Source organism: Equus przewalskii, chromosome 6, assembly GCF_037783145.1.
Source record: "Equus przewalskii isolate Varuska chromosome 6, EquPr2, whole genome shotgun sequence".
Classification (NCBI taxonomy): domain Eukaryota; kingdom Metazoa; phylum Chordata; class Mammalia; order Perissodactyla; family Equidae; genus Equus; species Equus przewalskii.
Window position 1 is genome coordinate 18,800,814 of NC_091836.1, and position 25,550 is coordinate 18,826,363.

At 42.2% G+C, this 25,550-nt stretch overlaps 1 protein-coding gene and 1 long non-coding RNA gene across 5 annotated transcripts in view; both read left to right on the forward strand.

The window, feature by feature from the left end:
* The window catches only part of LOC139083843 (uncharacterized), a 200,576-nt gene that overhangs the window by 49,874 nt on the left and 125,152 nt on the right, over window positions 1-25,550 (forward strand). The window lies entirely within an intron of this gene.
* Window positions 8,527-16,429, forward strand: C6H11orf87 (chromosome 6 C11orf87 homolog). 4 transcript variants are annotated; one of them, XM_070623063.1, is made up of 2 exons: window positions 8,527-8,959; window positions 10,651-16,429. In XM_070623063.1, the coding sequence occupies exons 1-2, from the start codon at window positions 8,908-8,910 to the stop codon at window positions 11,496-11,498; spliced, it is 900 nt and encodes a 299-aa protein (XP_070479164.1). In that variant the 5' UTR covers window positions 8,527-8,907; the 3' UTR covers window positions 11,499-16,429. The 4 variants fall into 4 exon arrangements, with proteins under 4 accessions (XP_070479164.1, XP_070479165.1, XP_070479166.1 ...); XM_070623064.1 differs by lacking the exon at window positions 8,527-8,959 and adding an exon at window positions 9,232-9,591; XM_070623065.1 differs by lacking the exon at window positions 8,527-8,959 and adding an exon at window positions 9,485-9,877.

A 25,550-nucleotide genomic window follows, 5' to 3' on the forward strand; every position in this document is an offset into this window, starting at 1 on the left:
CTCCCAGGCTATTTCAAAGCCCTATTCACATTTCTTCATTTGTTTTCTTTTCCAAGCATAAAATGATATATAAAGACAATGAAGAAAAAAGAACTAAAAGAGGTAAAAGGTTAAAAATCTTGGGACCATTTGGGTTTCTTTCTTGATTCTCAAAATAAATACAGTAATGTTTGCTTCATGAGGGAGAGAGAAACAGGAGGAGTTGAGATGGCCACCCACAATGGGGAGTAAGTCACTTACTATCACTGTGTTCCATCAGAATCTTCCACCAATAGATCTGTGACCCAAACCAAGTGTTTCTCTCTTGTTGTGAACTTTTGTGTTATAGAAAACAGAACCCAAAGCTGTTCTCAAATCCAGCAAGATCGCTTCCCTTTTCTCTGCATGAACCTTCATTTACCATGGAAGGTAACAATTTTTGTTGGTACTGTTTATTCTCCTCCAAACCCTTTTGATTGATCCCTAGAACCTAATGATTTTTTGAATTTGTTACAGATTTATTTAATAGAGAATTCTTGATACTTTCATTGCACATCAGAGTCTTTCTTGGTCAAATTCAACGACTCAGAGAGAACAATAATTGAAATTATCATAAAATATGAGTAGGGCTCAAGATGCCTATCTCTTCCTTTGGACCACTGTTTCCTAACTGTACACAGGCAAGTCATACGTCTAGGCCAGTGGTTCTCAACCAAGGGTGGTTTTGCACTCCCACTCCCCTGTGACATTTGGGAATGTCTAGAGATATTTTTGATTGTCTTGACTGGAGAGGGTTGCTACTGGCGTCTAGTGGGTAGGGGCCTGGGATGCTGCTAAACATATATGTAGTAGTTTCCTATTGCTGTGTAACCTAGCAGCTTAAAACAACGCTCATTTGTTGTCTCACAGTTCTTTAGGTCAGAAGTCTGGGGGATTGGGAGAAGAGCTCAGCCAGGTTCTCTACTTACAGTCTCACAGGGCTGAAACCAAGTGTTGGCCATACTAGGCTTTTATATGGAAATTCTGGGGAAAAATCCACTTCTAAGCTCATTCAGGTTGTTGTCAGAATTCAGTTCCTTGCAATCATAAGACCAAGGTCCCCATTTCCTTACTGGTTGTTAGACATTCTCAGCAACTAAAGGGCACCCACATTAGTTTGTTTATGCCCGCTTCATCTTCTAAGTCAACAACCACATGTTGAATCCCCCTTGTGCTTTGAATCTCTGACTTCCTCTTCTGCCACTAGCCAGAGAAAGTTCTCTTCTTTTAAGGAGAATTGAGAGGCCTGATTAGATCAGGCCTATCTGAATAATCTCCATATCTTAAGATCAATTATTTGGGACTTTAATTACACCCACAAAAATCTCTCCACAGCAGTACCTAGATTAGTTTTTGATTGAATAATCAGGGGACTTAATCTCGGGGGACCATCTTTAGTATTCTGCTTATAATGCACAAGACAGCCTCTCACAACAAAGAATTATCTGGCCCCAAAAGCCAATACTGCTGAGATTGAGAAACCTGGTCTAGGCATATCTTTTTGTGTATGGTGGAAATATTTTCAGTTTATCTTTCTCATGAAAGGCAGATTCACAGCCTGCAGCACTTGAAAGAAGCGGATGCCACTGGGTTTCTGGTCATGATCCACAATTCTCATTTTCCAGGAGCTATTGGTCACAAAGATCTTAGGAGTTGTTTGACACCTGCTGGCCCATCTATCTTTACCCATCTACCTCTCTAGCTTCACATCCATCAGTCTGTTTAGTTTACATTCTTCTGTTCCTTGACACAAGTGATATTTCATTTAAAATATCAGGAAAAGAGAGGAATTTTAGCATTCTTTGCCTTTGGCCAGATAGTCAGAATGTGATCATGTGTGTAACAAGAATGCAAGTTCCTGATTACAGAGACTTTTCTTTGGTCACTGATGTCCTGAGCACCTAGCACAATTTGTGACACATGGTAGGAACACAATGAATATTTGTTGAATGAACGAGTTTTTCCAGTCAAGCATAATATAGCAAGAGGAATCTTGATTTTTTTTGCACAAATATCCAGATTTAGTAGGTCTGAAGCTTGACTGGAGAACGCTTTTATTATGAAGTGTAAAGGGATGAAACATATATTTATGCGACTAGAACTTAGAAGTACCCTGATGGGTATATAAAGGTGTGTAGGCTCTCAGCCTTTCTTAAAATTAGAGAAGCCACCTGCTTTAAACTCCCACCCTAGTAAGAAATCTCCTCTGTGACACCCCTGATGGGTCTAGTGTCACAGGAGTTGGACACTTTGGAATAAAAATCTTCAAAGTTTTTTGCCTGAATACTTCCTAAAAGAATTTTGGAAAATCATGGACGCCTCTGCACATTTTAATTTGACGTTTAAAACTTTTTAATCATTTAGTTGCAAAGAATGTAATTTCTGGCATATTCTATATCATATATGTACTTTAAATATATTTTGTCAAAACATCAGGTTGATAGATTTAGTACATTCAGTTGGTATAATATGTCTTCCATACTATCTATCAGACAAATGAAGTTCAAATTATCAATCCAAATAGACAAATCAGGCTTACTTTCTGTGAGCAAAAGTCTGGATTCATCTTCAATTTAAATAAACTGGAATACTTGTATCCCTGTGACAACCACCTCACTTCTAAATTCTAAGATAGATCGATATAAAGACAGTCTAGAGCCTTAAAATGAGTTCGTCACCTGGAGGAAATAAGGCATTATCCCATCAATATTGCTCATACATGACTTTTTGCTTTGCTGTCACCTCCTCAACAGTTATACATCCTCAAGATATTCCTTTGTTTAGTTTCCCAAGATTTCTACACCCTGAGTAACACACGGTGGGAACACTGAGGATCGGTGGACATAGGTTTTTCTTTTGTAAAGTAGCAGAAATGCAAGGAGAGGTGACAAGGATAAGTTTAACCTCAGACAGATACATTTTGGGGAAAGGTACACATAGAGATTGAGAATTTGGGAAATGATTCCTTTAAAATGTAGATAACCATATACCCCTGGAAAAAATCTTTATGTGCTTCCAGGGATTTGAGTCCTCCAGTTTGAAGACTACTGGTTTAGATGATAACCTGCTACATGGTTAGAAAGCTCTTTCCTATACTGAAATAGAATTGAAATATATTTCCTTCCTATATCTGTTCCACTTTATTTCAGTGCTCTCTTGAGTACCTAGAGTAGGATAAATTCATCTTCTGATGATGATGCTCCAACATTTGTAGATTCTATGACGCATCCCCCACATTTTTCCCTCTCTAGGATGAATATTCCAGGTTCCTTGAATTGTTCATTATCTACATTGTTTTTAGTCCCTTTACCTTTATAGTTATCCTCTCATAAAGGATACTCAAACTTATCAAAATTTTCCTGAATTATTTCCAAATTTTCCTAAAAGTTTCCAAAATTTCCTAATTTTGGTGTCCAAAACAGTATAATGCTTCTATTGCCAGGGATAAAATATTAATCTGAGTAATTTTCTTTACAATGTAAAGAGTTACCGTTTACTGAATGCTTACTGTATGCTCAGTGGTTAAAATAACACTGCAAGGGAGATACTATTATTATTATTCTCATTTTACAGATGAGAAGACTGAATCAAAAAAGGACTAGATAACTTGAACAAGATTAAGAGCCTCATTCAGAACCTTGTTTATTAATTAGTTGCTAGCTGGGCCAGTAGTTGATTTAACAGGAATATGAGAACATATGGGGCATACCTCTGTAGATATGCAGGGCCAGAGGAATCGAGATATATGATTAGGCAAAATGTCAGGATCACCTGGACATCCTCTGGAAAAGTCCCTGTAAGCATAAGAGGAGCCTGGCATGTGTCATGCTGCACTGTGGTCCAGAATGTCATGCCTAGGTGACCTAGTGCAGAGCAAGGGTTTCCAAATGGAACTCTGCTCCGTCCAAGAGAGTGTGTGGAGCATCTTGTGGACTGCTGCCGGGGGAGGGGAGAACCCCCACAATGGGGCCTCTCATGTCCCCTCCTCTGCTCCAATCAAGCAGCTCTGCTTTTTGCTGGTTTGACTTGTTTACGCTTCCCCAATCAGAAGTATATAGAGATAGAAATAAACGAAATAGAGACAGAAATAGAGATGTATGTGTGTATGCGAGAGACAGAGACCACTATTCATGGAAAGAATACTAAGCTTGGAATCAGTTTGCTCGGGTTTGATTCCAGTAACATTCTTCTGTTAAGTGCCTTGGACATGGTCTTTAGCTACTCTGAGCTTTAGTTTCCTCACCTGACATATAGCAGGTACTCAAAGATTTTTTTTCAACAACTAAATGAATGAATGAATAAGTAAATAATTTTGCTTTTTGGCAAAAATAGCCTTGCAGGGTTATGTTGAGGATTAATGTTAATATAGAGAGAATTTATTTCATTTTATTTTATTTTCTTATGGAGGTCACATTGTTTTATAACATATAAATTTCAGGTGTACATCGTTATATTTTGATTTCTATATAGACTACATCATGTTCACCACCCAAAGAACTAATTACCATCCGTCACTGTACACATGTGCCCAGTCATCTCTTTTGCCTTCCCCACATCTCCTGCTTCCCCTCTGGTAACCACCAATCTAATCTCTGTATCTGTGTGTTTGTTTGTTGTTGTTGTTATCTTCCACTTATGAGTGAAATCATATGATATTCGACTTTCTCCATCTGACTTACTTTGCTTAGCATAATACCCTCAAGGTCCACACATGTTGTCGTAAATGGCAAGATTTCATGTTTTTTTTTATTGGCAGAGTAGTATTCCTTTGTGTATTTATACCGCTTCTTTATCCATTCATCCCTTGATGGGCACTTAGGTTGTTTCCAAGTCTTGGCTATTGTGAATAATGCTGCAATGAACATAGGGGTGCAAATATCTTTTGGACTTAGTGTTTTCGTGTTCTTTGGAGAAATACCCAGAAGTGGAATAGCTAGACCATATGGTAGTTCTATTCTTAATATTTTTAAGAATCTCCATACTGTTTTCCATAGTGTCTGCATAAGTTTACACTCCCACCAGCAGTGTATGAGGGTTCCCTTTTCTCCACATCCTCTCCAACATTTGTTACTTCTTGTCTTGTTAATTATAGCCATCTGACAGGCATAAGGTGCTATCTCATTGTAGTTTTGATTTGCATTTCCTTAATAATAAGTGAGGTCGAACATCTTTTCATGTGCCTGTTGGCCATCTGTATATCTTCTTTGGAGAAATGTCTGTTCAGATACTTTGCCCATTTTGTAATCAGGTTGTTTGTTTTTCAGTTGTTGAATTGTATGTGTTCTTTATGTATTTTGGATATTAACCCCTTATCAGATATGTGATTTGCAAATATCTTCTCCCAATTGTTAGGCTGTCTTTTCATTCTGTTGATGGTTTCCTTTGCTGTGCAGAAACTTTCTAGTTTAACCTAATCCCATCTTTTAATTTTTTCTTTGTTTTCCTTGCCTGGTGAGACATGGTATTCAAAAAGATACTTCTAAGACTGATATCAAAGAGCATACTTCCTATGTTTTCTTCTAGGAGTTTTATGGTTTCAGGTCTTGCATTCAAGTCTTTAATCCATTTTGAGTTAATTTTTGTGTATGGTGTAAGATAATGGTCTACCTTCATTCTTTTGCATGTGGCTGTCCGGCTTTCTCCAACACCAGTTTTTGAAGTGCTTTCCTTTCGCTATTGTATGTTCTTGGCTCACTTGTTGAAAATTATCTGTCTATAGGTGTAAAAGTTTATTTCTGGGCTCTTGATTCTGTTTCATTAATTTATGTGTCTGTTTTTGTATCAGTACCATGCTGTTTTGATTACTATAGCTTTGTAGTATATTTTGAAGTCAGGTAATGTGATACCTCCAGCTTTGTTCTTTTTTTTTTTGTATCAGGATTGCTTTAGCTATTCGGGGTCTTTTGTTGTTTCATATAAATTTTAGGATTCTTTGTTCTATTTCCGTGGAAAATATTGTTGGAACTTTGATAGGGATTGATTGAATCTGTAGATTGCTTTAGAAAGCATGAACATTTTAACTACATTAATTCTTCGAATCCATGAGCATAGAATATCTTTGCATTTCTTTGTGTCTTCTTTAATTTCTTTCAACAATGTCTTATAGTTTTCAGTGTACAGGTCTTTCACCTCCTTTGTTAAATTTATCCCAATGTATTTTATTCTTTTTGTTGCTATTGTAAATGGGATTGTATTCTTAGTTTCTCTTTCTGCTATTTCATTGTTAGTGTATAGAAACACAACTGATTTTGTACACTGCAACTTTACTGTATTTGTTTATTATTACTAATAGGTTTTGTGGATTTTTTTTAGAGTTTTCTGTATATAAAACGTCATCTGCAAATAGTGACAGTTTTACTTCTTCCTTTCCAATTTGGATGCCTTTTATTTCTTTTTCTTGCCTGATTGCTCTGGCTAGGACTTCCAATATCATATTATATAAGAGTGGTGACAGTAAGGATCCTTGTCTTGTTCCTGTTCTTAGAGGGATAGCTTTCAGTTTTTCACCATTGAGTATGATGCTAACTGTGGGTTTACCATATATGGCCTTTGTTGTGTTGAGGTACTTTCCTTCTATACTATAGGGAGAGTGTAGTACAGACTGACACATAGTAGGTACTTTGCAAATAATAATAACAATAGCATTTATTATTTTTGTTATTATTTTTATTATTGTTATTATTGATTCAGTGCATTTTTGGTTTGACATATCAGGTGCTCATGTGGCATCTAAGCTAGATGGACATCCCTCATCAAACTTGAAAGCAAGTATTATATGTTGCTGAATATTTGGAAAGTGCCTGAGTCCAGAGGGGCTTTCCTGTCACAAGGGAAGATTCTGGGAATCTCAGACATTTTTTGGTCTTCCACTCTTAGAAGTGTGGTTGTCTGGGAGAAGGCTTGCCATTGTGCCAGATGTGCCAAAATCATATAGCAACTCAGTAAGATCAATTTCTGCCACCCAAGAAGTGTGCATGTTTGCTCTCACTGGTATTCCCGGGGCTTGAATCACACTACCCGGAGACATCCAACTGTATGCATTTAGCACATTCATTCTCTGGGTAAGAACAAATTGTGCACCCACAGCCTATTCTTTTTGAAAGAGAAAGGAAAAAAAAAGTGTGCTGGGCTTTTGACCTGAAAATTGATGTCTTTAATCTACCTAAATCATTTCCAGTTAAATACCATTGACTTATGGATCACATTTATCTGCTGAAGATTGTAAGTTTTCGAGGGCAACACCTTGTCTTTTCAGAGGTTGTATAAAATGGTGCAGACACTTTTAGCACTCCTGGTATAACGGATGGTTATCGTTTACAATAAAAGAGTAAGAACAATGGCAGCCTCATCACATGTCCTAGAAGCTTGGTGTGCAAAAGGAATCCCATTTTATTCATATTGTAATCCCATGATAACATATGGTAAAGATATGTATGGCCCTCACTGGGAAAACCTGATAAGTCATTCCTCCAAATCTAGAAAACAGATAGACCAGTGAGAGTTAATTCTAATTATGTAAAGATTCTTTGCTTTACAAGACAGTTTTTCTTAAGAGTCTCTTTATATAGCTAGATCCCTTTTTAGAGTATTCAAAATTGGATTTGCTTTCCAAAATGTTGATTAGATTCAACTTTTCAGGAGCAAAGAGAGTGCGCAAAAATGGGGCACTGCATGTCAGGTGGTCTCACTTAGTGATTACAGTGAAAACAAGGCTCACCACTTCGTGTCCTGAGCCCATCAAAGTCAGGATGTCCAAATGTGGTGGGTGGCTTTTACAGGACATTGGTGCCCTCGTTCAAGGCTAAGCCAGCATTAGGGTCATTGGCCATCGTTAATTGTGTGACTCTGGTATCCAAGGGCATCAATCTGTGCTCTGAAGTAATCACGCTTTATTCAGCACATACTGAACTATTCGCTTAAATACGGATCCCTTTTTCTTTTTTGAGACAATTATGAAGAAAAAGCTGATGACTTTTATTCAAATAAATGAAAACAGAATTTTGGGGAAAAATGATGTATTTCTTCCTCCATATATAAGCCAAGGGCAAGCATAAGAAAAGATGTTGGAGTAGGACTAAATAGGAAGCCAAGGGTAAGAAAGAGGGACCCTCCAATTACAGACAAACAATTTTTACTGTCCATGTCAAACCTTTCTCACACAACCCTCTGCTTGCAAATACAAGCAGATAGGAGGGTGTCAGTCATTCCTGCTCTCTCTCAATTCTGATGCATCGCAGGAAAAATCAGCAACGCATACCGCGCCACTCAGTTTAGCAAGTAAATATCGTACAGGCACTGTGTTAGACTCAAAGAGGGGAAGGAAACAAGACAGGGAGGGAAAAAGCAAATGCACGTTTATTCAGACACCTGAGTGTCTTCGAAGACCATACACTGTTTTTAGGTGCTATTCCAAACTAGCTTATCCAGTAGAAAAATGAGAATACCTCATTTTGAAGCTGGCTACTGTCACCAAATGCACTACTAATATCTTCCCAAGGGTTCTAAACCAATAGTTGATTAGTCTCTGCCCAGATTTAGACAGGTTGAGGAGAATCTTTTAGGAAGTTCTATCCATTTGCTGAAAGCCTATTGTTAATACTACAGCAAACGACCAAGCACTTATAAAGCACTGGGGCCGATGAAGGCGTACGTTGTAAGAGGCACAATGCTCAGAATTTTTGTAGGGCGGTTCATTTCTGTGCTCCTCTGGGTGACTTTCGTCTTCCTGCCTTGTAAACCGCGTGTGTGCTTTGCGTGTTCATGAGCCTCCAGGTAGTCAGAATAGGAGAGTTTAGTACATTGAGCGGGTCTTGCGCCTGGAGATGAGCGTGTGAGCGAAGAGAGGAGGATCATGAGTCAGGTGGACTGAAGGGCAAGTTGGAGACTCCAATGGAAAGGAAAACGGTTAATTTGGATTGTTGGATGTTAAATACATGTCCAGGTTTGTACTTCAGGTTCTTCCACTCCTGCGTTCAGAAATGCCCCTCTCATCTCTCCTAAGCACGCAATTTCTGTTCAGAACCAGGCCAGCATAGACAGGACTGGGGAGCGGGGTGATCCTCATCAACGGAGGGAGAAAAATCTAGCGTGTGCCCTGACGGGAGATGGATCTCTAGATTGTAAAAAGGTGTACCTGGGACCACGTGGGAAAGGGTTGAGGGTGAGGAACTGGGCAGCCAAAGAACTGAGGCTTCAGCCCTCCTTCCAGGCGTCGGAGTGCAGAAGGTAGGTGGCTTGGTCACAGGCTGGCGGTGGGGGCTGCTCTTCATAGCCCCTGGGCAGGGAACTGGGAACGTGTGAGGCGGAGGCTCGCTCTGTCAGGACGAGGTGCTGGGGTATGAGGGTGAGGTGGGGGCCTGAGGGGTGGCTTGGAGCCCTGGCGGTGCCTGTCTGACGTCACCGGCCTCTCTGGCAATAGGCTGCGAGCTGAGCTCCCCAAAGCGGCAGCGGCGGCGGCGGCGGCGGCGGCGGCAGCGCGGCTTGGTCTCTGGCCCCTTCACTCCGCGCGTTCTGCAGCCGCCTCTGCAGCCACGCGGCGGGGGCTCCCTCCCTGCAGCCAGCTGGCGGCCCCAGGTAAGGGACGCCATGCGGCTAAAGGCTTTGGGCGGCCGGGTGGCCGGGCGCGAGTGGGTAGGACAGCTCCGGCGGCCTGCGCAGGCACCCCTGGCCGTAGCTTCGGCCCCCGCCCCTGCCCCGGCCCGGGCTTGCGCGCCGCCTCGCTGCTCCGCAGTGCAACAGTTTGCAGCTGCTTCTTGAGAGCGGCCAGGGGGCTCTGCTGCGCGCTGCGGGTCTACTTGCCTCTCATCTCCGGGAAGAGCCTCGGGGCCCTCGGGCTGGGTCTGGGAAGGCCGGAGAGAAGGTCCGTTCCCCTAACTTGGCAGGCAGGAACCCTCCCCTTTCCATTTCCAGCTCCCCTAGAAAGAAGCAGGATACTGTCAAGTGGGGGGCACAGGGAGATGGGGAAAAGGGAGCATTTCCGGGGATGTGCTTTAGCTGAGAAAGGTGCTTCAGTTCCTTTTTTTGGTGGAGGGGAAGTACCAGGGAAGAAGGCTGGCGAAAGGATGGAGCGCGATCCTGCGCGTCAGCCGCGGCGGCGGGCAGAGGCGGAGCGCGGTGTGGTGCCAGCGGCACCCTCACGGGAATGGGACCTAAGGGAGCTGACGCCGTCCGGGAAGGGAGAGTCGGGAGGGGAAGGGACGGGAAGCGAGGATTGCGAGCCCGCTCGGGGGCAGGGTGTGGGCTGGGTAGGATAGCATCCAGGCGAAGACGTCCATTGAGAGGGCGCAGGAAAGAGAGTCCGTGCTCTGGGTAGCAGAGACCGCGTTTTGAGGCGGCTGCGTGGCTGTTGCAATTAGAAAGTTGTGGAGGGCGCAGGGAGGCTGCCTTATCTGCTGAGTAATCCACGTCTCCGCGGTGCCGGCGCAGACCCCTTCCCTGCGGGGGCGCGAGCCCGAAACTGGTGCGCGGCCAGGGGCGGGCGGGCTGGGGTCCGCGGGCTGCGGAGAAGACCGGCAGCGCCCAGCTGAGGCAGGGTGCCCAGAGGGCCGCTTTGCAGTGGCGGCTGATCCTTCCAGTCCTCTGCACTCCCCTGGGCAGCGGCCGGGATCCTAACTAAGCCTGTTCTCTTTGCAGCCTGGTGCCTTGGCAAAGGAAAAGGGCGCGCCGACACGCGTTCGAGGCGGGGCCGGAGAGGATCTCCTGGGCACCGCTCGCTCCCTGGCCGGCTTGCTTGCCCGCAGTTGCTCCCTCAGTCCTTCGCTCGCGCGCATCCCCTCCCACACCAGGGAGTAGTTTTGGGTGGCGTGGGCTCAGTCCTCTTCTTGGCTGGTAGGAACGGTGTGCCCAAAAGAGGAAGTCTGGTGGGCCCGGCCCCTCCCAGCCCAGCGCCGATGAGTGCCAGGGCGCCCAAGGAGCTGAGGCTGGCGTTGCCGCCGTGTCTCCTCAACCGGACCTTTGCTTCCCCCAACGCCAGCGGCAGCGGCAACGCGAGTGCCCGTGGCCCGGGCGCAGGCGGTGGCGGCACCTGCATCACGCAGGTGGGACAGCAGCTCTTCCAGTCCTTCTCCTCCACGCTGGTGCTGATTGTCCTGGTCACCCTCATCTTCTGCCTCATCGTGCTGTCCCTCTCCACCTTCCACATCCACAAGCGTCGGATGAAGAAGCGGAAGATGCAGAGGGCTCAGGAGGAATACGAGCGGGATCATTGCAGCGGCAACCGTGGCGGCAGGGGGCTGCCCCAGGCGGGCCGCCAGGCCCCAACCCAAGCAAAAGAAACCCGGCTGGAGAGGCAGCCCCGGGACTCAGCCTTCTGCGCTCCCTCCAACACCTCCTCCTTCTCTTCGTCCCCTGGCATCCCGTGCCAGGGTCCCTGTGCTCCTCCGCCTCCACCACCGGCCCCCAGTCCGCGAGGAGCACACGAAGCCTCCTCCTGTTTGGACACAGCTGGCGAGGGCCTTTTGCAAACGGTGGTACTGTCCTGATTGTCTAGCCCCTCACCTCTCCCCTTCCTTGTTTCCAGCATCTTTGCCGTCCTCGCTTTTTTTCCTCCGTCCTTCCTCTTCCACTTTCCTCTGGCCTCTCTTTCCTCTTCCTTCTTTCCGTATCTGCCCTCTCCTTACTCTGTTTTTCCTCCGCCGAGGCACTGTGCGGTATTTGTAAATATTGGGCGAGGAAAGTCTCGGAAGAAGAAATAACGCTGATAATAATACTTTATTATTAACATTTATAGTAATTATAATACTAATAACACAATCCAAGCGCATGACAAATCACATAATTTTTCATTGTCAATGAAGGATGTATCTTCCCTCTCCACCCTGTGCCCCCTACAACAAGGAGGAGAAACTGCACAAGCTACCAAATATATAAAAGGCATTGACCCCCGGGGCGAAGGGAGTGGAGGGGGCCCAGTGTGTTGTACATAGCTGTCAAGTTAAGGTTCAGTTACCTTCCTTTCCCTCCGCCCTCCAAGCTTTTACTTTTCCTTCAGCTTCCCTCCCTTCCCCATTCCCACCCTCAGCCGGGCTCAGGCAATAGTATATTATAAAGAAAATGTCTACGTTAAGCACCAGGAGTACAAGAGGCCACAGAGACAGTCCCAGAAAAACGTTTATGACAGGTACTGCTCTCCAGTCAGCCCTCTTCTCACCCCTTCCTTAACCATTCCCTTTTTCAGGACCAGGCATTTTAATTTACTTTTAGAAATGTCCCTCGCTGGCCGAGCATAAGTACATTAGAAATCTTTAAGTGATTTTTTTTTTTTTTAAAGAACCTACTTCTTTGGCTTCCTGCCCCGCCCCCTCCTGTACACCTTTGACTTGTGGCATTTTCAGGATTCACAAGGGACCCAGGAACTGTCCAGCCAGGTGTGGTGCTGAAATTGCCTCACCCAACTGGTTACTTACTGTGGTTGTGCAGGTGGAGGAGGGGCTGTTTTGGAAAGTGACTACTCTAGCTTTTTGTTGGTTTCTTTCTTCTTTTTCTACAATCGGGTTTGTGTGTACTATTGGTTTTCTTATTATTAAACATTGAGTAAGTTACCTTTTTTGTAAAAAAAACAAACCAACGAAGTATTAGGTGATGTGCAGTCCTGAAAGTGCAGTATCTAACCAACCAGAATGTTTCTGTTTAACTTTTAGAACAAGTGCACCTTTGTTATATATTTATTATATTGGTACCAAATGCAGAAGCAAACTATAGTTCTGTACTACGTCCTCCAAACTGTATATTCTTGTTCTTAATTTCCAGCTGTTGATATAAAGGTTACCACTGGATGAAGAATTCAGTGGTGCAGGCCTGGCTTCTGCTGTTTCCAGAAGTGTTCTTTTGTACCTTACTCTGTAGTAGACTGTTATAAAAATATGACACATGTTTTCTTTTTTCTTTTGCGAATATCAGAAACAACCACAAGAGAAAACAAACAAATAATGGATGTGCAGGAATGCCATCTATTAAAACTTGGTTAATATTTAAACAGTGCCTGTAGTCCTCCCTGCATGCAATTACCACCTGGAGGCAGTGGTGCGTGTGCTTGCTTGTACTGTATGCGTTTGGGGGTGAGACTGGTGGGGATGTTGGGCAATTTGGATGACAGGACATGCAAATTTCAAGAGAAGTTAAATCCGGTGACTACACGTAGCATAAAAATGTTTGCAGCTTGTTTAGTTAGAAGTCTGTGCCTGCATCAGAGATGCAGCAAAGGAAGGGCTCTCTGTCTCCTTCTGAGTCTGGTGTGCCTAACTTCACTGATTATGTGAGGAAAGATTGAGAAAAAAAGAAAGTGAGAGAAGAAGATCAATAATTTTCTTCTCTCTGCTAAGGCCAGACAAGGCCATCTATGTTAGAAATGGAGTCCACCTATGGTTATTTACCACTTTGTTTCCCTTGAATTGATGATAGAAGGGGCCAGAAGCATATTATAATCTTAATTATATGCAGTGGCATCCTTTCTTGGGAACCAATTCTTTGACTGCTGTTCAAACATTTGGAAAATGTATGAATGAGAATGTTCTCAAAAAAGCTCAACCAAAAGAGTTCTTACTAACCTGCAGGGTGTAAGGCAACAGTGCCCCTAAGTGCATCCCTCTCCCAAGTAACCAGTAGTTCTGTATTCTCTCTCTTGGTTCCAGGAATATGTGCTTGTATCTAGGGTAAATATTACCTCTGAGGTTTTAGGTCATCTATTAAAATCCCCAAGCTCGGTCTGCATCTTTTATAAAAATAACTTAATAAGCTTAATTTTAATCACTCATGAGATATTCACTCAAGTCCTTTCCTGAAGCACAGGGGATCACCATTTAAGCATGCCATGTTGTAATATTAGGAAGACCAGGTAAAATCTTTGGGTACAATATATTAAACAATGAACCAGATTCTCTCCAGTGCCTTAGTCACTTCCTAGTAATAGGTAAAAGAGTGCATTAACTCCCTCAGGCCACTAGGGAATCCTTTAGTGCATCAGAGCTCTACATTGTACATCAGAATGACTAAGGCACTGTGAAGAAGAAAATCCATTAATTTTTGTAGCTCACCCTCATCCAGCTGTAGCTCTTTAATACCTTATTACGGAATGACTTTTGGACTTGAAATTTGAATAGAATCAGGGACTCAGAAGGGAGCTTCCTCATTTCCAATGAGCTCCACTAAGTACATGGATATTACTTTCCCCTCCTTATTTGGTGCACTTTTTACAGTGAATAATTTCCAATTTTATTAAAGCAATAAGATGTTCTGTTGTGAGCCGTGCTGGATGATGATTCCATTTCCTTGGTGCTGAAGCTACTCATACATTCTTGCCTTATGAATCATAGTGCATTCAAGGCATGCAATAATAATCCCCTTCCAAGGAGCAGCCTGTACACCGTAGGGGGTAATTATGAAATTGTCCTATATAATTTCTCCCCAAAGGAACAGAGGAAACAGGAGAAACAGAAAGCATTATGAATATTGTTTTAAAAAAAGATCTTGATACCTCTAAACATGGGCACACATCCATAATATGCTCTGATTGTGCACCTTTAAATATGTATACCTTTCTCCATTAATTGACTATGGTTTAATACTTTTAATAGTACTCTCTGTAAAGATGATATGGTTTGTGAGTCAAATTTCATGCTGAGTTTAATATACTCAGAACCCTACGCTTCTGTTGGTGTTACTTGAGATTTTTTATGAGATAGCGAATTACATAAAATTCTAGTAATGCCAGTCCCCACCCCAAATTATTGCAATAAGCACATTTCCAAGCAATTTGCACAGACCCTGTTTAAAGCATTGCTTTTTATAGAGCTCTATTGACAGTCTCAGGAGTTTGGGATGCTACCAACAGGGCATTTTGGATTTCATTTATATGAAACAAAAGGCAATTTGGAAATAGCTAAATTTATTTTAAGGATTTTATTCACTGATGTCCCGTCAAACTAATTGCTTCAAATCCCTATAGCTACATCTCAACTTCTGCACTTGCTATTCAGTATTAATAAGGTGGCATGCTTGATTCTTATTGTTTTTAAAAATGAGACAATTGGAGAGAGAATACCATTATGTCATCTGTATGGGACTCTGAATCTTAAAGATGTAGATGGATATAATCTTATTTAGAATTTATATACACCCATAGATGTGTATTTATATATGCATACATTTTGTACAAATTTACAATGGACTTTTTGTATTCTCTTTTCTGTCATTACAAGAATGAGATGGAAACCAAATAGTTGTTCCATCCTCTTATCCAGAGAGGATACTAAGAAGTCAGGTATATGCATGTACTTATTTCTCTGGGGTCAAATCTGAATGACTTTCTCTTTATTTAATGAAAGGGGAGAGTCCTGGTTGGCTCGGGGAATTGGTAATTAGATAAGCTTCCTTTCCTATTTAGTAACTCAAATGTAGCAGTGATAATGAACTTATGACCATATCTATGTGGTCTAAATATCTAGATGGAAAGCAAAAATATCTAGAACAGGTTTAGGGCCATTTAGACCACAAACCTGCATTGTGGCTTGATTTTTTATTTTCAACCTATATGTCATGTGGAGACACAACTTATATCTGCATAGCTAAAGGTAAAGTGAAAAAATGACCATTACCTGTTTAGTTTGATAAGTAGTTTTTGGAAAATATGGATAAATTAGCTTTAAAAACCTTTGACATCTGCCTTTTCCACCATTTATATTTATATCAATTCAATTAATTAGATAATGGTTAAAATTCCATTTTTTTTTCCATTGTGCAGACATATATGCTTTAAATGCTTTTCTGTGGGTAACAGTTGAGCAACTGCTAGCTGATATTATGTGAAAGTTATAGGCTAAATTAGAACCAAAAAGTTTAGTCTAATCTGGTCAGGCTCCTCGGGTCCATTCCCATGTGAATCTGGACTCTGAATCTGAATCTGGAAAGCCACTTATCTGAGCTATCCGTTTTTGGATTTTTGGTGATTGTGGCTCATAGGTGTCTTAGTTCACAGGAGAATGAATTAAATTATCTATAGAGGGGCATTTAATCATTGGATTGAACATAAATCTGATTCTGATTTGGTTTTTGATTTATTTGATAACATTTGAGAAATAGCTTGGATGGCTTGACATCAATAGTTATTAATGTCACCAACCTAGTAATACAATTGGTGCCATGTAGGAATGCTTAGCTAAGAATAGGAATTTAATTAACTTTAATTGGGGACAATGGCTTGTCAAGGTGGTCCTACTGGTTTGAGGCAGGGACGCTTGTGATCTCATCGGGTTATTTCTATGGAGAGATTAACCACAAAAACAACGATGACAACAACAAGAACAACAAAAAACTGATTTTTGAACTTGAGTATATCCAACAGACAGAATAAAATAGATATTAGAATTCATGGAAAATTCGTTTTGCTTTTCTATCAATAAAAGAGTTTTCTTGCTAATTGCTTTTTTGGACACTATTTCCTTATTAATGTATAATTAGGATTACAAAATTGCTCATTCTATTACTCTCAGATGCTCAAAGAAATTAGTTTTTTTAAAAAAATTATATCATTCATCAGATCTTCCTCACAAACCAACTGCATCTGAGAAATGAGAAGTGGATAAATTTGGGTATAACTCAACAAGCTGAGTCCAGTACAATATCTAGTAATCCCTTTAGGCAGATACTCGGGCTCTAGGTCATATGCTTCGTCTCTCTGATATCGTCTTTCCCTGCCTATACTTCACTAATATAACCAGGTGTACAGGGAAAGGAGATGCTTGGCATGATTTTGTGGCTGTTGGGAGAAAGGGGAGCCTCAGAATCATACAAATTCCTCTGGATCCTAGCTGAACCTTGCTGAAAAGCAGCTGATTGGAATGGCTGTGTAGTCTGAGGAGCTATTGTCTTATCCAGCTTTTGTGCTGATGTTCACCACTACAGTCCTAGACCCTGGATCTTTGTCCCCAGTCTCAAAGTCATCATTCCCAGGAATCTATACATCTTGCCCTCTACCATCCCTAGGTACAGAAGTGCTCTTACACCTTGTCCCCTTCTTGCAGATATAGGATCTTCTGGATGTCCTGCATGCCACAGACCTACTGTAGAAAGGCATGGGTTCTAGCTCAGCATCATTCATCTATCCACCTCACTGCCACCCCAGCTCTACTAGTCTTCCTCCACGTCAGATGTTGCCAGGAAAAAGGATTTCTTCTGAAGTCTTATAACTCCACTCTAATACATTCCAGATGGAGAAGTTGCCATTTCACCCTAATCCTTGGGCTTCTCCAAAGCTATTTAGATGTGTATGAAACACCACCTCCTTCTTTTTGATTCCTAACTGTGTGTGGAGAAGGGAAGCATGAAAGCCTTAACAACTGTCTGCCTCACTTTTCTTTTCTGTCTCATTTTTTCTCAAAATTGCCCCAGACTGCAAGAAGAAGATTTTCCTCTTAAGGCACCCCTTTCTCTACCTGAGACGACTCCTACTATAGTTAACATCCCACTTCTGCAATGGACTTTGTCTCCTCTTCTTGACTTTACGCTTATGACTAACTCTTAATGGCAGTTGGGCAAGCTGTAGGAGACAGAGAGATAAGTTTCTTGATAAGGAATCTTAACTGGGAGATATTTGAAACATACAATGCTACCATAGTAAACTTTTGTATTCTTGCAAAGGACATTTACTCATGATTAAGGTCTTACCCTCCCTTTTTCCAAGAAGATGAGAGCTTGATGATTATCCTACATTTATTTCTCTATAACTTCTACCCAATCCTTACAAATCTGGCTAGAAAACCTGGGTACTGATTGAGTCTTTTATCTTATATCACTATTTGGTCTCCAAGAAGGGATAGTCTCTTCCGAATACTGGCCCATTACATCACCCTACCCTCACCCCTTAGAAGCTGCAGATTACAAATGTTACAAATGTTCCCCTTGAACTAGGGGATAAATTTCTAGTGGATGCTGAATACTGGCATGGAGATGAGTAGCTATCTCTACCTAAAGGCAGCAGGAAATATGAATTAGCCACATCCCAATCTCTAACCATGTTCTTCTTTACTCTCAGGAGATAAATATTCTTTAACCTCAGCTGTTTGGCTCAAGAGAGGGATGGGTATTCACTTAGTTAGCTCTCACAAGACTGACAATGAATCTACTCACTGACTCCTTGGCTCTCCCTGGGTGGACTTAATGGATGAAATACTAGCTGGGTGTTCTCTTTCTGATTAATTGTTGAAGTCCAATCTCTTCATCCAAAAATACCATCTTCAAATATGTCCCAGTCTTAAACTGATGCTGATAGTACTAGGCTTCCCTTTCTGAAAAGCTGGCTCTACTTTTCAAAGCTTTACAGACTAAGAAGAGGCTCTGGTAATAACTTTTCTTAACCCCGCTTTTCTACCTTATGCTGAACATCCTCTATTTATATCTGCAAATCCTCTCTCTCTCTGGGTCATGGTCTTGATTCAAAATTTTTAATTGTAGCCTAGAGGTTTATAATCGCTCCATGGTATGAAAATTTGCAGCACACAGGTTCTCAAAATTCTTGGGAAACACCCTCAAAGGCACCGAGGTGGCAAAAATACTCACTTTTCACAAACAGATATGCAAAGCAAATGTGGCTACTCTATTTTCCTATAATTTTTATTTTTTATTTTTTCCTTTTTCTCCCAAAAGCCCCCCAGTACATGGTTGTATATTCTTCGTTGTGGGTCCTTCCAGTTTTGGTATGTGGGACGCTGCCTCAGCGTGGCCTGATGAGCAGTGCCATGTCCGCGCCCAGGATTTGAACCAACGAAACCCTGGGCTGCCTGCAGTGGAGCACGTGAACTCAACCACCCAGCCACAGGGCCAGCCTCCTATTTTCTATAATTTTATCTTTCTCACTGGGACTCACTTGCAGGGTAGGTCTTTGAAGAAAATTTTCAAACTCTCAAGTTTTCTCTCTTTCCTCTGTTCCTTTCCAAGGTGATGTCTAGATATGACTTATTTATCCTCGTGATGGCAGAAGAGGAAGTGTCCTCAGACCTGTGCAGTGTTAAAGGGATTCTTGCTGGTTAGGGCTAAAGAGTGGCCAGTCCTGTCTGTCTCCTGGGAAGCGAGTTCCTGCTAGCACCCACCAGTGAAGCCTGTGATCCTGGACAGTTTTATGTAGTCTCAAATTCTGAGTCTACAGTGGCTTTTTTGTTCCAAGCACAGGATTTTGCTATTTTACTGTGTTCTAAGCATCTCTCAGCCCCCTCAACTGGGGCAAATGGGAATTTCTGGGTCCCTTAGTACATCCTATTCAGACAATGGGAAACAGGAAGACTTCTAGTTGCCTATTGTCCCCATTGCCAACCCAGTCCTACTGCCTTCCTGTAGGAGAGAGTACAGGTACTCTCCCTGGCAAAGGCTCCCTCCGGTATAGCAAGAGAGATTTTCCAAAGCCCCAACCAGCCTCAAAGTCCTCAGGCTCTCTGATCCCATCAGAATGCTTATCAAAGGACCCTCTCTATTGCTGTTTGTCCCTGAATCAAGGGTTTTGGAGAGAAAGAATCTTGGAATCTGCCCTCTTCAATCAGTATTTGATTCCTTTATTTCCCCCTGAATTACCTAGGACTGGAAAGGATAGACTTTTCTATATAGTTCCTTAAGGACTGCCTCTGGTACAGCCAGACAGGAATGGGTAGATTTTGGGTTTTTTGCTTTCTAAATGCCATATCCTATACCCGGACTCCAATTTCAGAGTTAGGTCTTACGGTGGAGGATAGGGTGTGGAAGAGTGATTGACCTACTGACAAACAGGCCTGCACTGGGAAGTGCTTCAGAAATATTTTATTAGTTATACTTGTTTACGCATAGGTGGTTATTTCAAGTTGAATGGCAGGAATTCAGTGATGTCAGAGAGACACCATCTCCCCACTCTTCTTGCCAGTGTGTGAAGTCCCTGTTAGGCTCTTAACTAACTTAAGAGCTTGGTTCCAGTGGTTTATGTTGTAGGCTCCTGTCAAGCACACTTGAGACATGGATCAGCTTTTTCTAGTGAACCTGTGATAGAAGGAGAGGAGGAAGTGTAGGTCCCTAAGTTCTAAAGGGACAGACATCATCAGGAAAGAACAAAGAAAGGAGAGGCTGAAAGATACACTTCTTTAGCTTTGCCCTTGTGGGCTGGACCCCCTCCCTCTGTTACAGTGTGTCCTGTGGGGCGATGCACAAAGGATGGTGATTATGCCCTATGTATGAGAATGTGGCCATGCTGGGGCAGGATTATTTGCAGGGTCTACCTGAGTTAGTCCTGTTCTTAGGCTCATAGGTAGCTTCATTCCTTTGCTCCAGTTATACTGCCCTGTCTGACAGTTGTCAGTCAGCCTACAGTCCCCAGTGTTTGGCTACATTCCTATATCCAACCCTGGTTTGGCCACTGACTAGGCGTCATTGACTGATTTTTTTTATCTGGTTGATGAGATGATCCTTTTGAATCTTGAACTCTAATATTTGGGAGTTCATTCTGTCAACAGATATTTGTTGCGAGCCAACTAAACACCAGACATAATTTTTGATGACAGAAATACAGCAATGAACAATATAGGCAAAATGTTCTGCCCTTCTGGGGGTTTCATTAGAGTGGAGAGACAATAAATAAAACATATAAGTTAATTATGGGGTATGTTATAGGGAGAAAAGAACTATAAAGACAATAGAGCAGGGAAGGGGGGTAAGGAATGTGCCAGGAGAGAGTGCTGGATTTTAAATAGGGTGGCCAGGAAAGGACTCACTGAGAAAATGATATCTGAGCAAGGACTTGAAGAAGCCATACAAATATATGAGCTAATTGATTAAAGGTTGTTTGGCTAGAAGGATTTGTAAAACCATTTCACCCAAGCCCGTAATTTTGTAAATGAGCAAATAGAGATTTTGGTAGGAAGAAGGCAAGAGACTGATGCTTACTGAACAATGTGTCAAGCACGGACACTCCCCAAGTATGGAAGAGGGGTAAAATCTGCCTGTAAACTCCTGAAGCTTATAGCCTAATTAACCAGTAAATTTCAATTCCATTCAACTGTGGTAATAAGTATATGTAGAAGTACTTCAGGACACAAAGTAAGTTAACAACTGAGTCTGTAAGGGAGGGTTAGGAAAGGTTTACCAGAGGAGGCAATGCTTTAATTGGGTTTTGAGGGATGAATAGGAGTTCATCAAGAGAAGGAAAAGCATTTTAGGCAGAAAGAAAAGAAGGGCCAAAGGCACAAAGGTAAGAATGTTGAGCATATTTGAGGAATGTTGTGATATTTCACACTGGGAGTAACATATAAGAAGTCTGAAAAGTAGAAGTAAGCCATATCTTTGAGGGCCCTTTAAGAGTAACTTTTGAGAATATGCTTTTCTGTTGTCAGTGGGGAGTCAGAGAGGAATTTTGGATACAGAGCAGAGTTACGGATTTGGATTTTTCAAAGATTACCCTGGCAGCATCAGTGTATGGAATAGATGCAACAGTGGTGGCAGAACTGGATTTAGAGACACCAGATGGAAAGCAACTGCAGTAATCCTGCAACGAATGATGAAGGTGTGAACCAATAGAGATGGAGATGAAGAACAAGGATATATTCAAGAACATGTTAAGTTATGAAATTGATGGAGTTGGTGATTAATAGATGCATGGTGTGAGAAAGAGGCAGCAAAAAGAGGAGGAAAAGGCGGAGGGTAGATTTATGCTTTCTATTTTGTGAATGAGGGCAACCTTGGCCTGGGTGTTGCTTAGCTGTCATGACTTGGGAACAAAGTTAATCATTAATAACAGGGAGTTCAAATGGAGGTCTGGGCTTTGCTGGCACAGCCTGAATGGGTTTGTCTCCAGGCCGTGCTCAGACTGTGGTGAAGCCCAGCTCTATAGAGCAGCCTGCAATTTGGCATATGAGCTTCAAGAAATAGCACTATCACTATCATGTAATTCCTGGATGACTACTCATCGTCTGTCAAGTTGAAGGAGTTCTCCATATGTCTGGAAGAGTGTATGTTCTGACGTTAGCTTCTAGGCCATTTGTTGCAATTCTGACATGTCTGCAGAGAATTGTGAAGTTTTGCAGGGTCTACTATAAACCCTGCGTAGCTCTCTTGGAATAGAGAAATGATCAGATAAGACATCATTGACAGCAATAAGAATCAATATACTGCTGAGAAGGAATCCCAGGGTACTAGTGAATTTTTGAAAAACCAGTGCAACCAGGATTATGGAGGAAAAGCCTGAGTTTAAATCTGGCTTTGCCGCTTGGTAGCCATGAGACCTTGGACACGGTCCTAAACTTTTCATGCTTCAGTTTTATGATGATTTGCTGTGTGGATCAAATGAGAAAATATATGCAAGGGTCTACCAAGAGTGGGCAATGAATGGATGGTAGTTCCTATGTTTGCTTCCTTTATGGAGATTGGGTGGCAAAGGGAGGAGGTGATTTTCTGGTAGGTCATTATTAGCAAGCTCCTGTTCTTTGTGCTCTGAAGTCACATTCCAGTCTCTAGCAAAGTGACTGGCACACAATGGTTATTCAATAAAAATGTTGTTGAGTAAACAAATGAATTGAAATTCTATAGACACATGCCTGATGAAGTACTCTGATGCTATTGTAGCAGTCTAGCCAGAATCATACCAGCAACAGGAAAGCAAAAATCCACAGGATATTTGTGACAGTGCCAATTTCACTTGACTTCTGGATGGCAATAAGAGTGGCATCCTTGGAATCTTTGGCATTTTTCAAGGATCTATATCTTCAAAGAAATGTTTTACAGATACAGTGGTCTTCCACCACACACTATCCCTGCTCCATGCTTGTCTGAATAGAACCTTAATAGTTCTCATGGCTGGTACAATGCAGTGAGTCAACCATAGGAGCTGAGGTCAAATGAACATTTGTTGAAGGAAAAGGATCAGGTAAGTAATCAGTCACCTGTCATTTTCTCAGCGTCCATCAAGCCTTCTGCACTGGGGGAGATGCTAAAGAAGAAGGTAGGACCCAATCCACTCAAAGAGATATGACTCAGTTAAGGAGGCAAGACTTCTAGAATGAAATAATGTAAGCAAAAGCAAGTTCAAGTGGCAATTATGAAGGAATAATAAGCCCAGTTGAATGAGCACAAACTAATCATTAATTGTATAGTTCTCTTTCACTTTCATGTTCAGAAAGGGAGCCATAGGATTCCACTTACATGTAGACAGAGAAATCTGGGTCTCACAGCAAGATTTGGAGGTGAGGCAAAGAGAGGCTGAGGCTCTGTCCATTTGGACTAGAAACCATGTTGCTGTCCCTCAGTGTTTATGAAAACTACTGGTGCTTGGCAGCATTGCCACAAGCTATCATTCTTTTTTAATACTTCCAACTACTACGGGATGCTTTTATTTTCTCCAAACCACGCAGTGTCCCACTCTGTACCCTACTGCCACCTGAAGTCTGTCCTCCTCTTTTTCAATTGCTTGACCCGATTCCAACGTGTGAAGGAGGGTGTTTCCCACACCACAAACAAGCAGTTCTTGGATACCAGCTGGGTGTCTTACAATTCAACTCAATTCTGACACTATCTACCCAAAGATAGTATCAGATTCCATAGGTAAAAAGCTCAGTCCCACAAGACTGCCCCCACCCTACTGCAGATGCCAGTCACAAGCTCAAGTTGTTCTCATGCTTCTGACCCACTGGCTATAAATCAGAGGGTCTCATGACCTCCTCCTCAGGTTCAATTAATTTGCTAAAGTGCTCACAGAACTCAGAGAAACATTTTATTTACATCACTAGTTTATTATAAAAGGATATAACTCAGGAACAGCCAGATGGAAGAGATGTATGGAGCAAGGTATGGGGAAAAGGCCGTCTCCAGATGTGCCATTCTCCCTGAATCTCCGTTTGTTCTCCAACCCAGAAGGTTGCTGAGCCCCATCTTTTTTGGGTTTTATAGAGGCTTTATTCTATAGGCGTTATTGATTAAATCATTGGCCATTGGTGATTGAGCTTCATCTCCAGCCCCTCCTGCTCCCTAGAGGTCTGAGGTAGAACTGAAAGTTCCAACCCTCTCATCAAGTGGTTGATTTCTCTGACCCAGCCTCCATCCTTAGGCACTTTCCAGAAGTTAACTCATTAACATAACAAAAGACAGCTTTATCATTCAACACTTAGGAAATTCCAAGGGTTTCAACTGGGAGCCAGGAACCACAGACAAGACCAAATATATATGAGAAATATATTTTGGTCATCTGAATGACCAAATATATATATTTTTCTTAGAAATCAGAATATCTCACCTACCAAAGTCACACTTTCTATTTAGGAACATCGTCTCTTGAAAATTCAAAATGAAAGTGTATCCCTCTCATAATATCTGGAGCCTGCTCCTTTCCTTCTTAGAACCATACTCTTTGCAATATTGAGCCTATGTATTTGGTACTAATCAATCATGATTATTGATGATTTAAGATGACATTCTCATTTTCGCAGAAGCCTCCAATGCCTTAGGTTGGGGCATATTTCAGAGCAGAGCTTTGGGTGCAGGAGAGTTGATCTCGAAACCCTTCTGATCCTGTCAAGGGAGTAACCACCTACCCAACTCTGCCCTCAGTGTCAAGACCCAGGACACACTAAGACCTAGAGAGGCCTCAGGTCTTGACAAAAGTGTGGCTTCCCAATCTATCTCCATCATGTGATTTAATATAAAAATAACATAAAACCATAAAATATATAAGGAAGTCCATTAATAAAGTTCTGTTTTTTCCCATGACAACTGTTTTAATACTTTGTTAAAACAACAGTTTTTATTTTTTTCATGCTTAGTCTGCCTGATGGAAAATCTAGCCAGTACCAAGCAGCCCTAACAGAGTAACTCGGCAGCCTAGTATGACCTCTACAAGGGCTAACATCTCAGATAGTGACTGAGGGGCCCTCTGTGGAAAGTTCATCAACCAACCCTCGAAACCTGCTGTGCTCCATCCCCCAGGAAGGAACACCTTTGGCTTCACATTGACATAGTTTCTCCTGTGTAGGGAGGAAACACTGGGACCACAGGGTCTTGTCAGGCCTGGTTGACGCTGATTTCTACACTCTGCCTCAGGTTTGAGGGTCACCTTGGCTAGGTGGAACATAAGAGCTTGCTCACCCCTGCAGCCTAGGACCAAAGAGGCTGTTTGCCTCTTTGGATGCCAGAACTTCCTAGGGAGCTAGTCCAGGGCCATCAGTTGTCTCTGACTTAGGTTTCCTCTGGGTCACTCTACCTGTGGGCCTGCAGTGGAATCTGCCCAGCCTTCATTCCCTTTCCTGGAATGCAGAAGAAAAAAAAAAAGCAAGGGTTGAAATCTTCAGGAAAACCTTGTTTCAACCCAACAGCATCATTGACCTTTGTTCTTTTTCCTGGTAGACATGTATCAACATCATTTAAAGGAAAGGACACTTTAGCACCACTTATGATCTACCCTATCCAGACTCAAAGTGGGTGCCTTTGTTTGCACCTGTTTTGTATTTGTTGAAGATGTCTCAGTTAATCTTCAGGGTAAACTTTCAGAGGTTATTATTTCCATTTTATAGATGAAAAACTGAGGCTCAGAGAGATTAATTTCC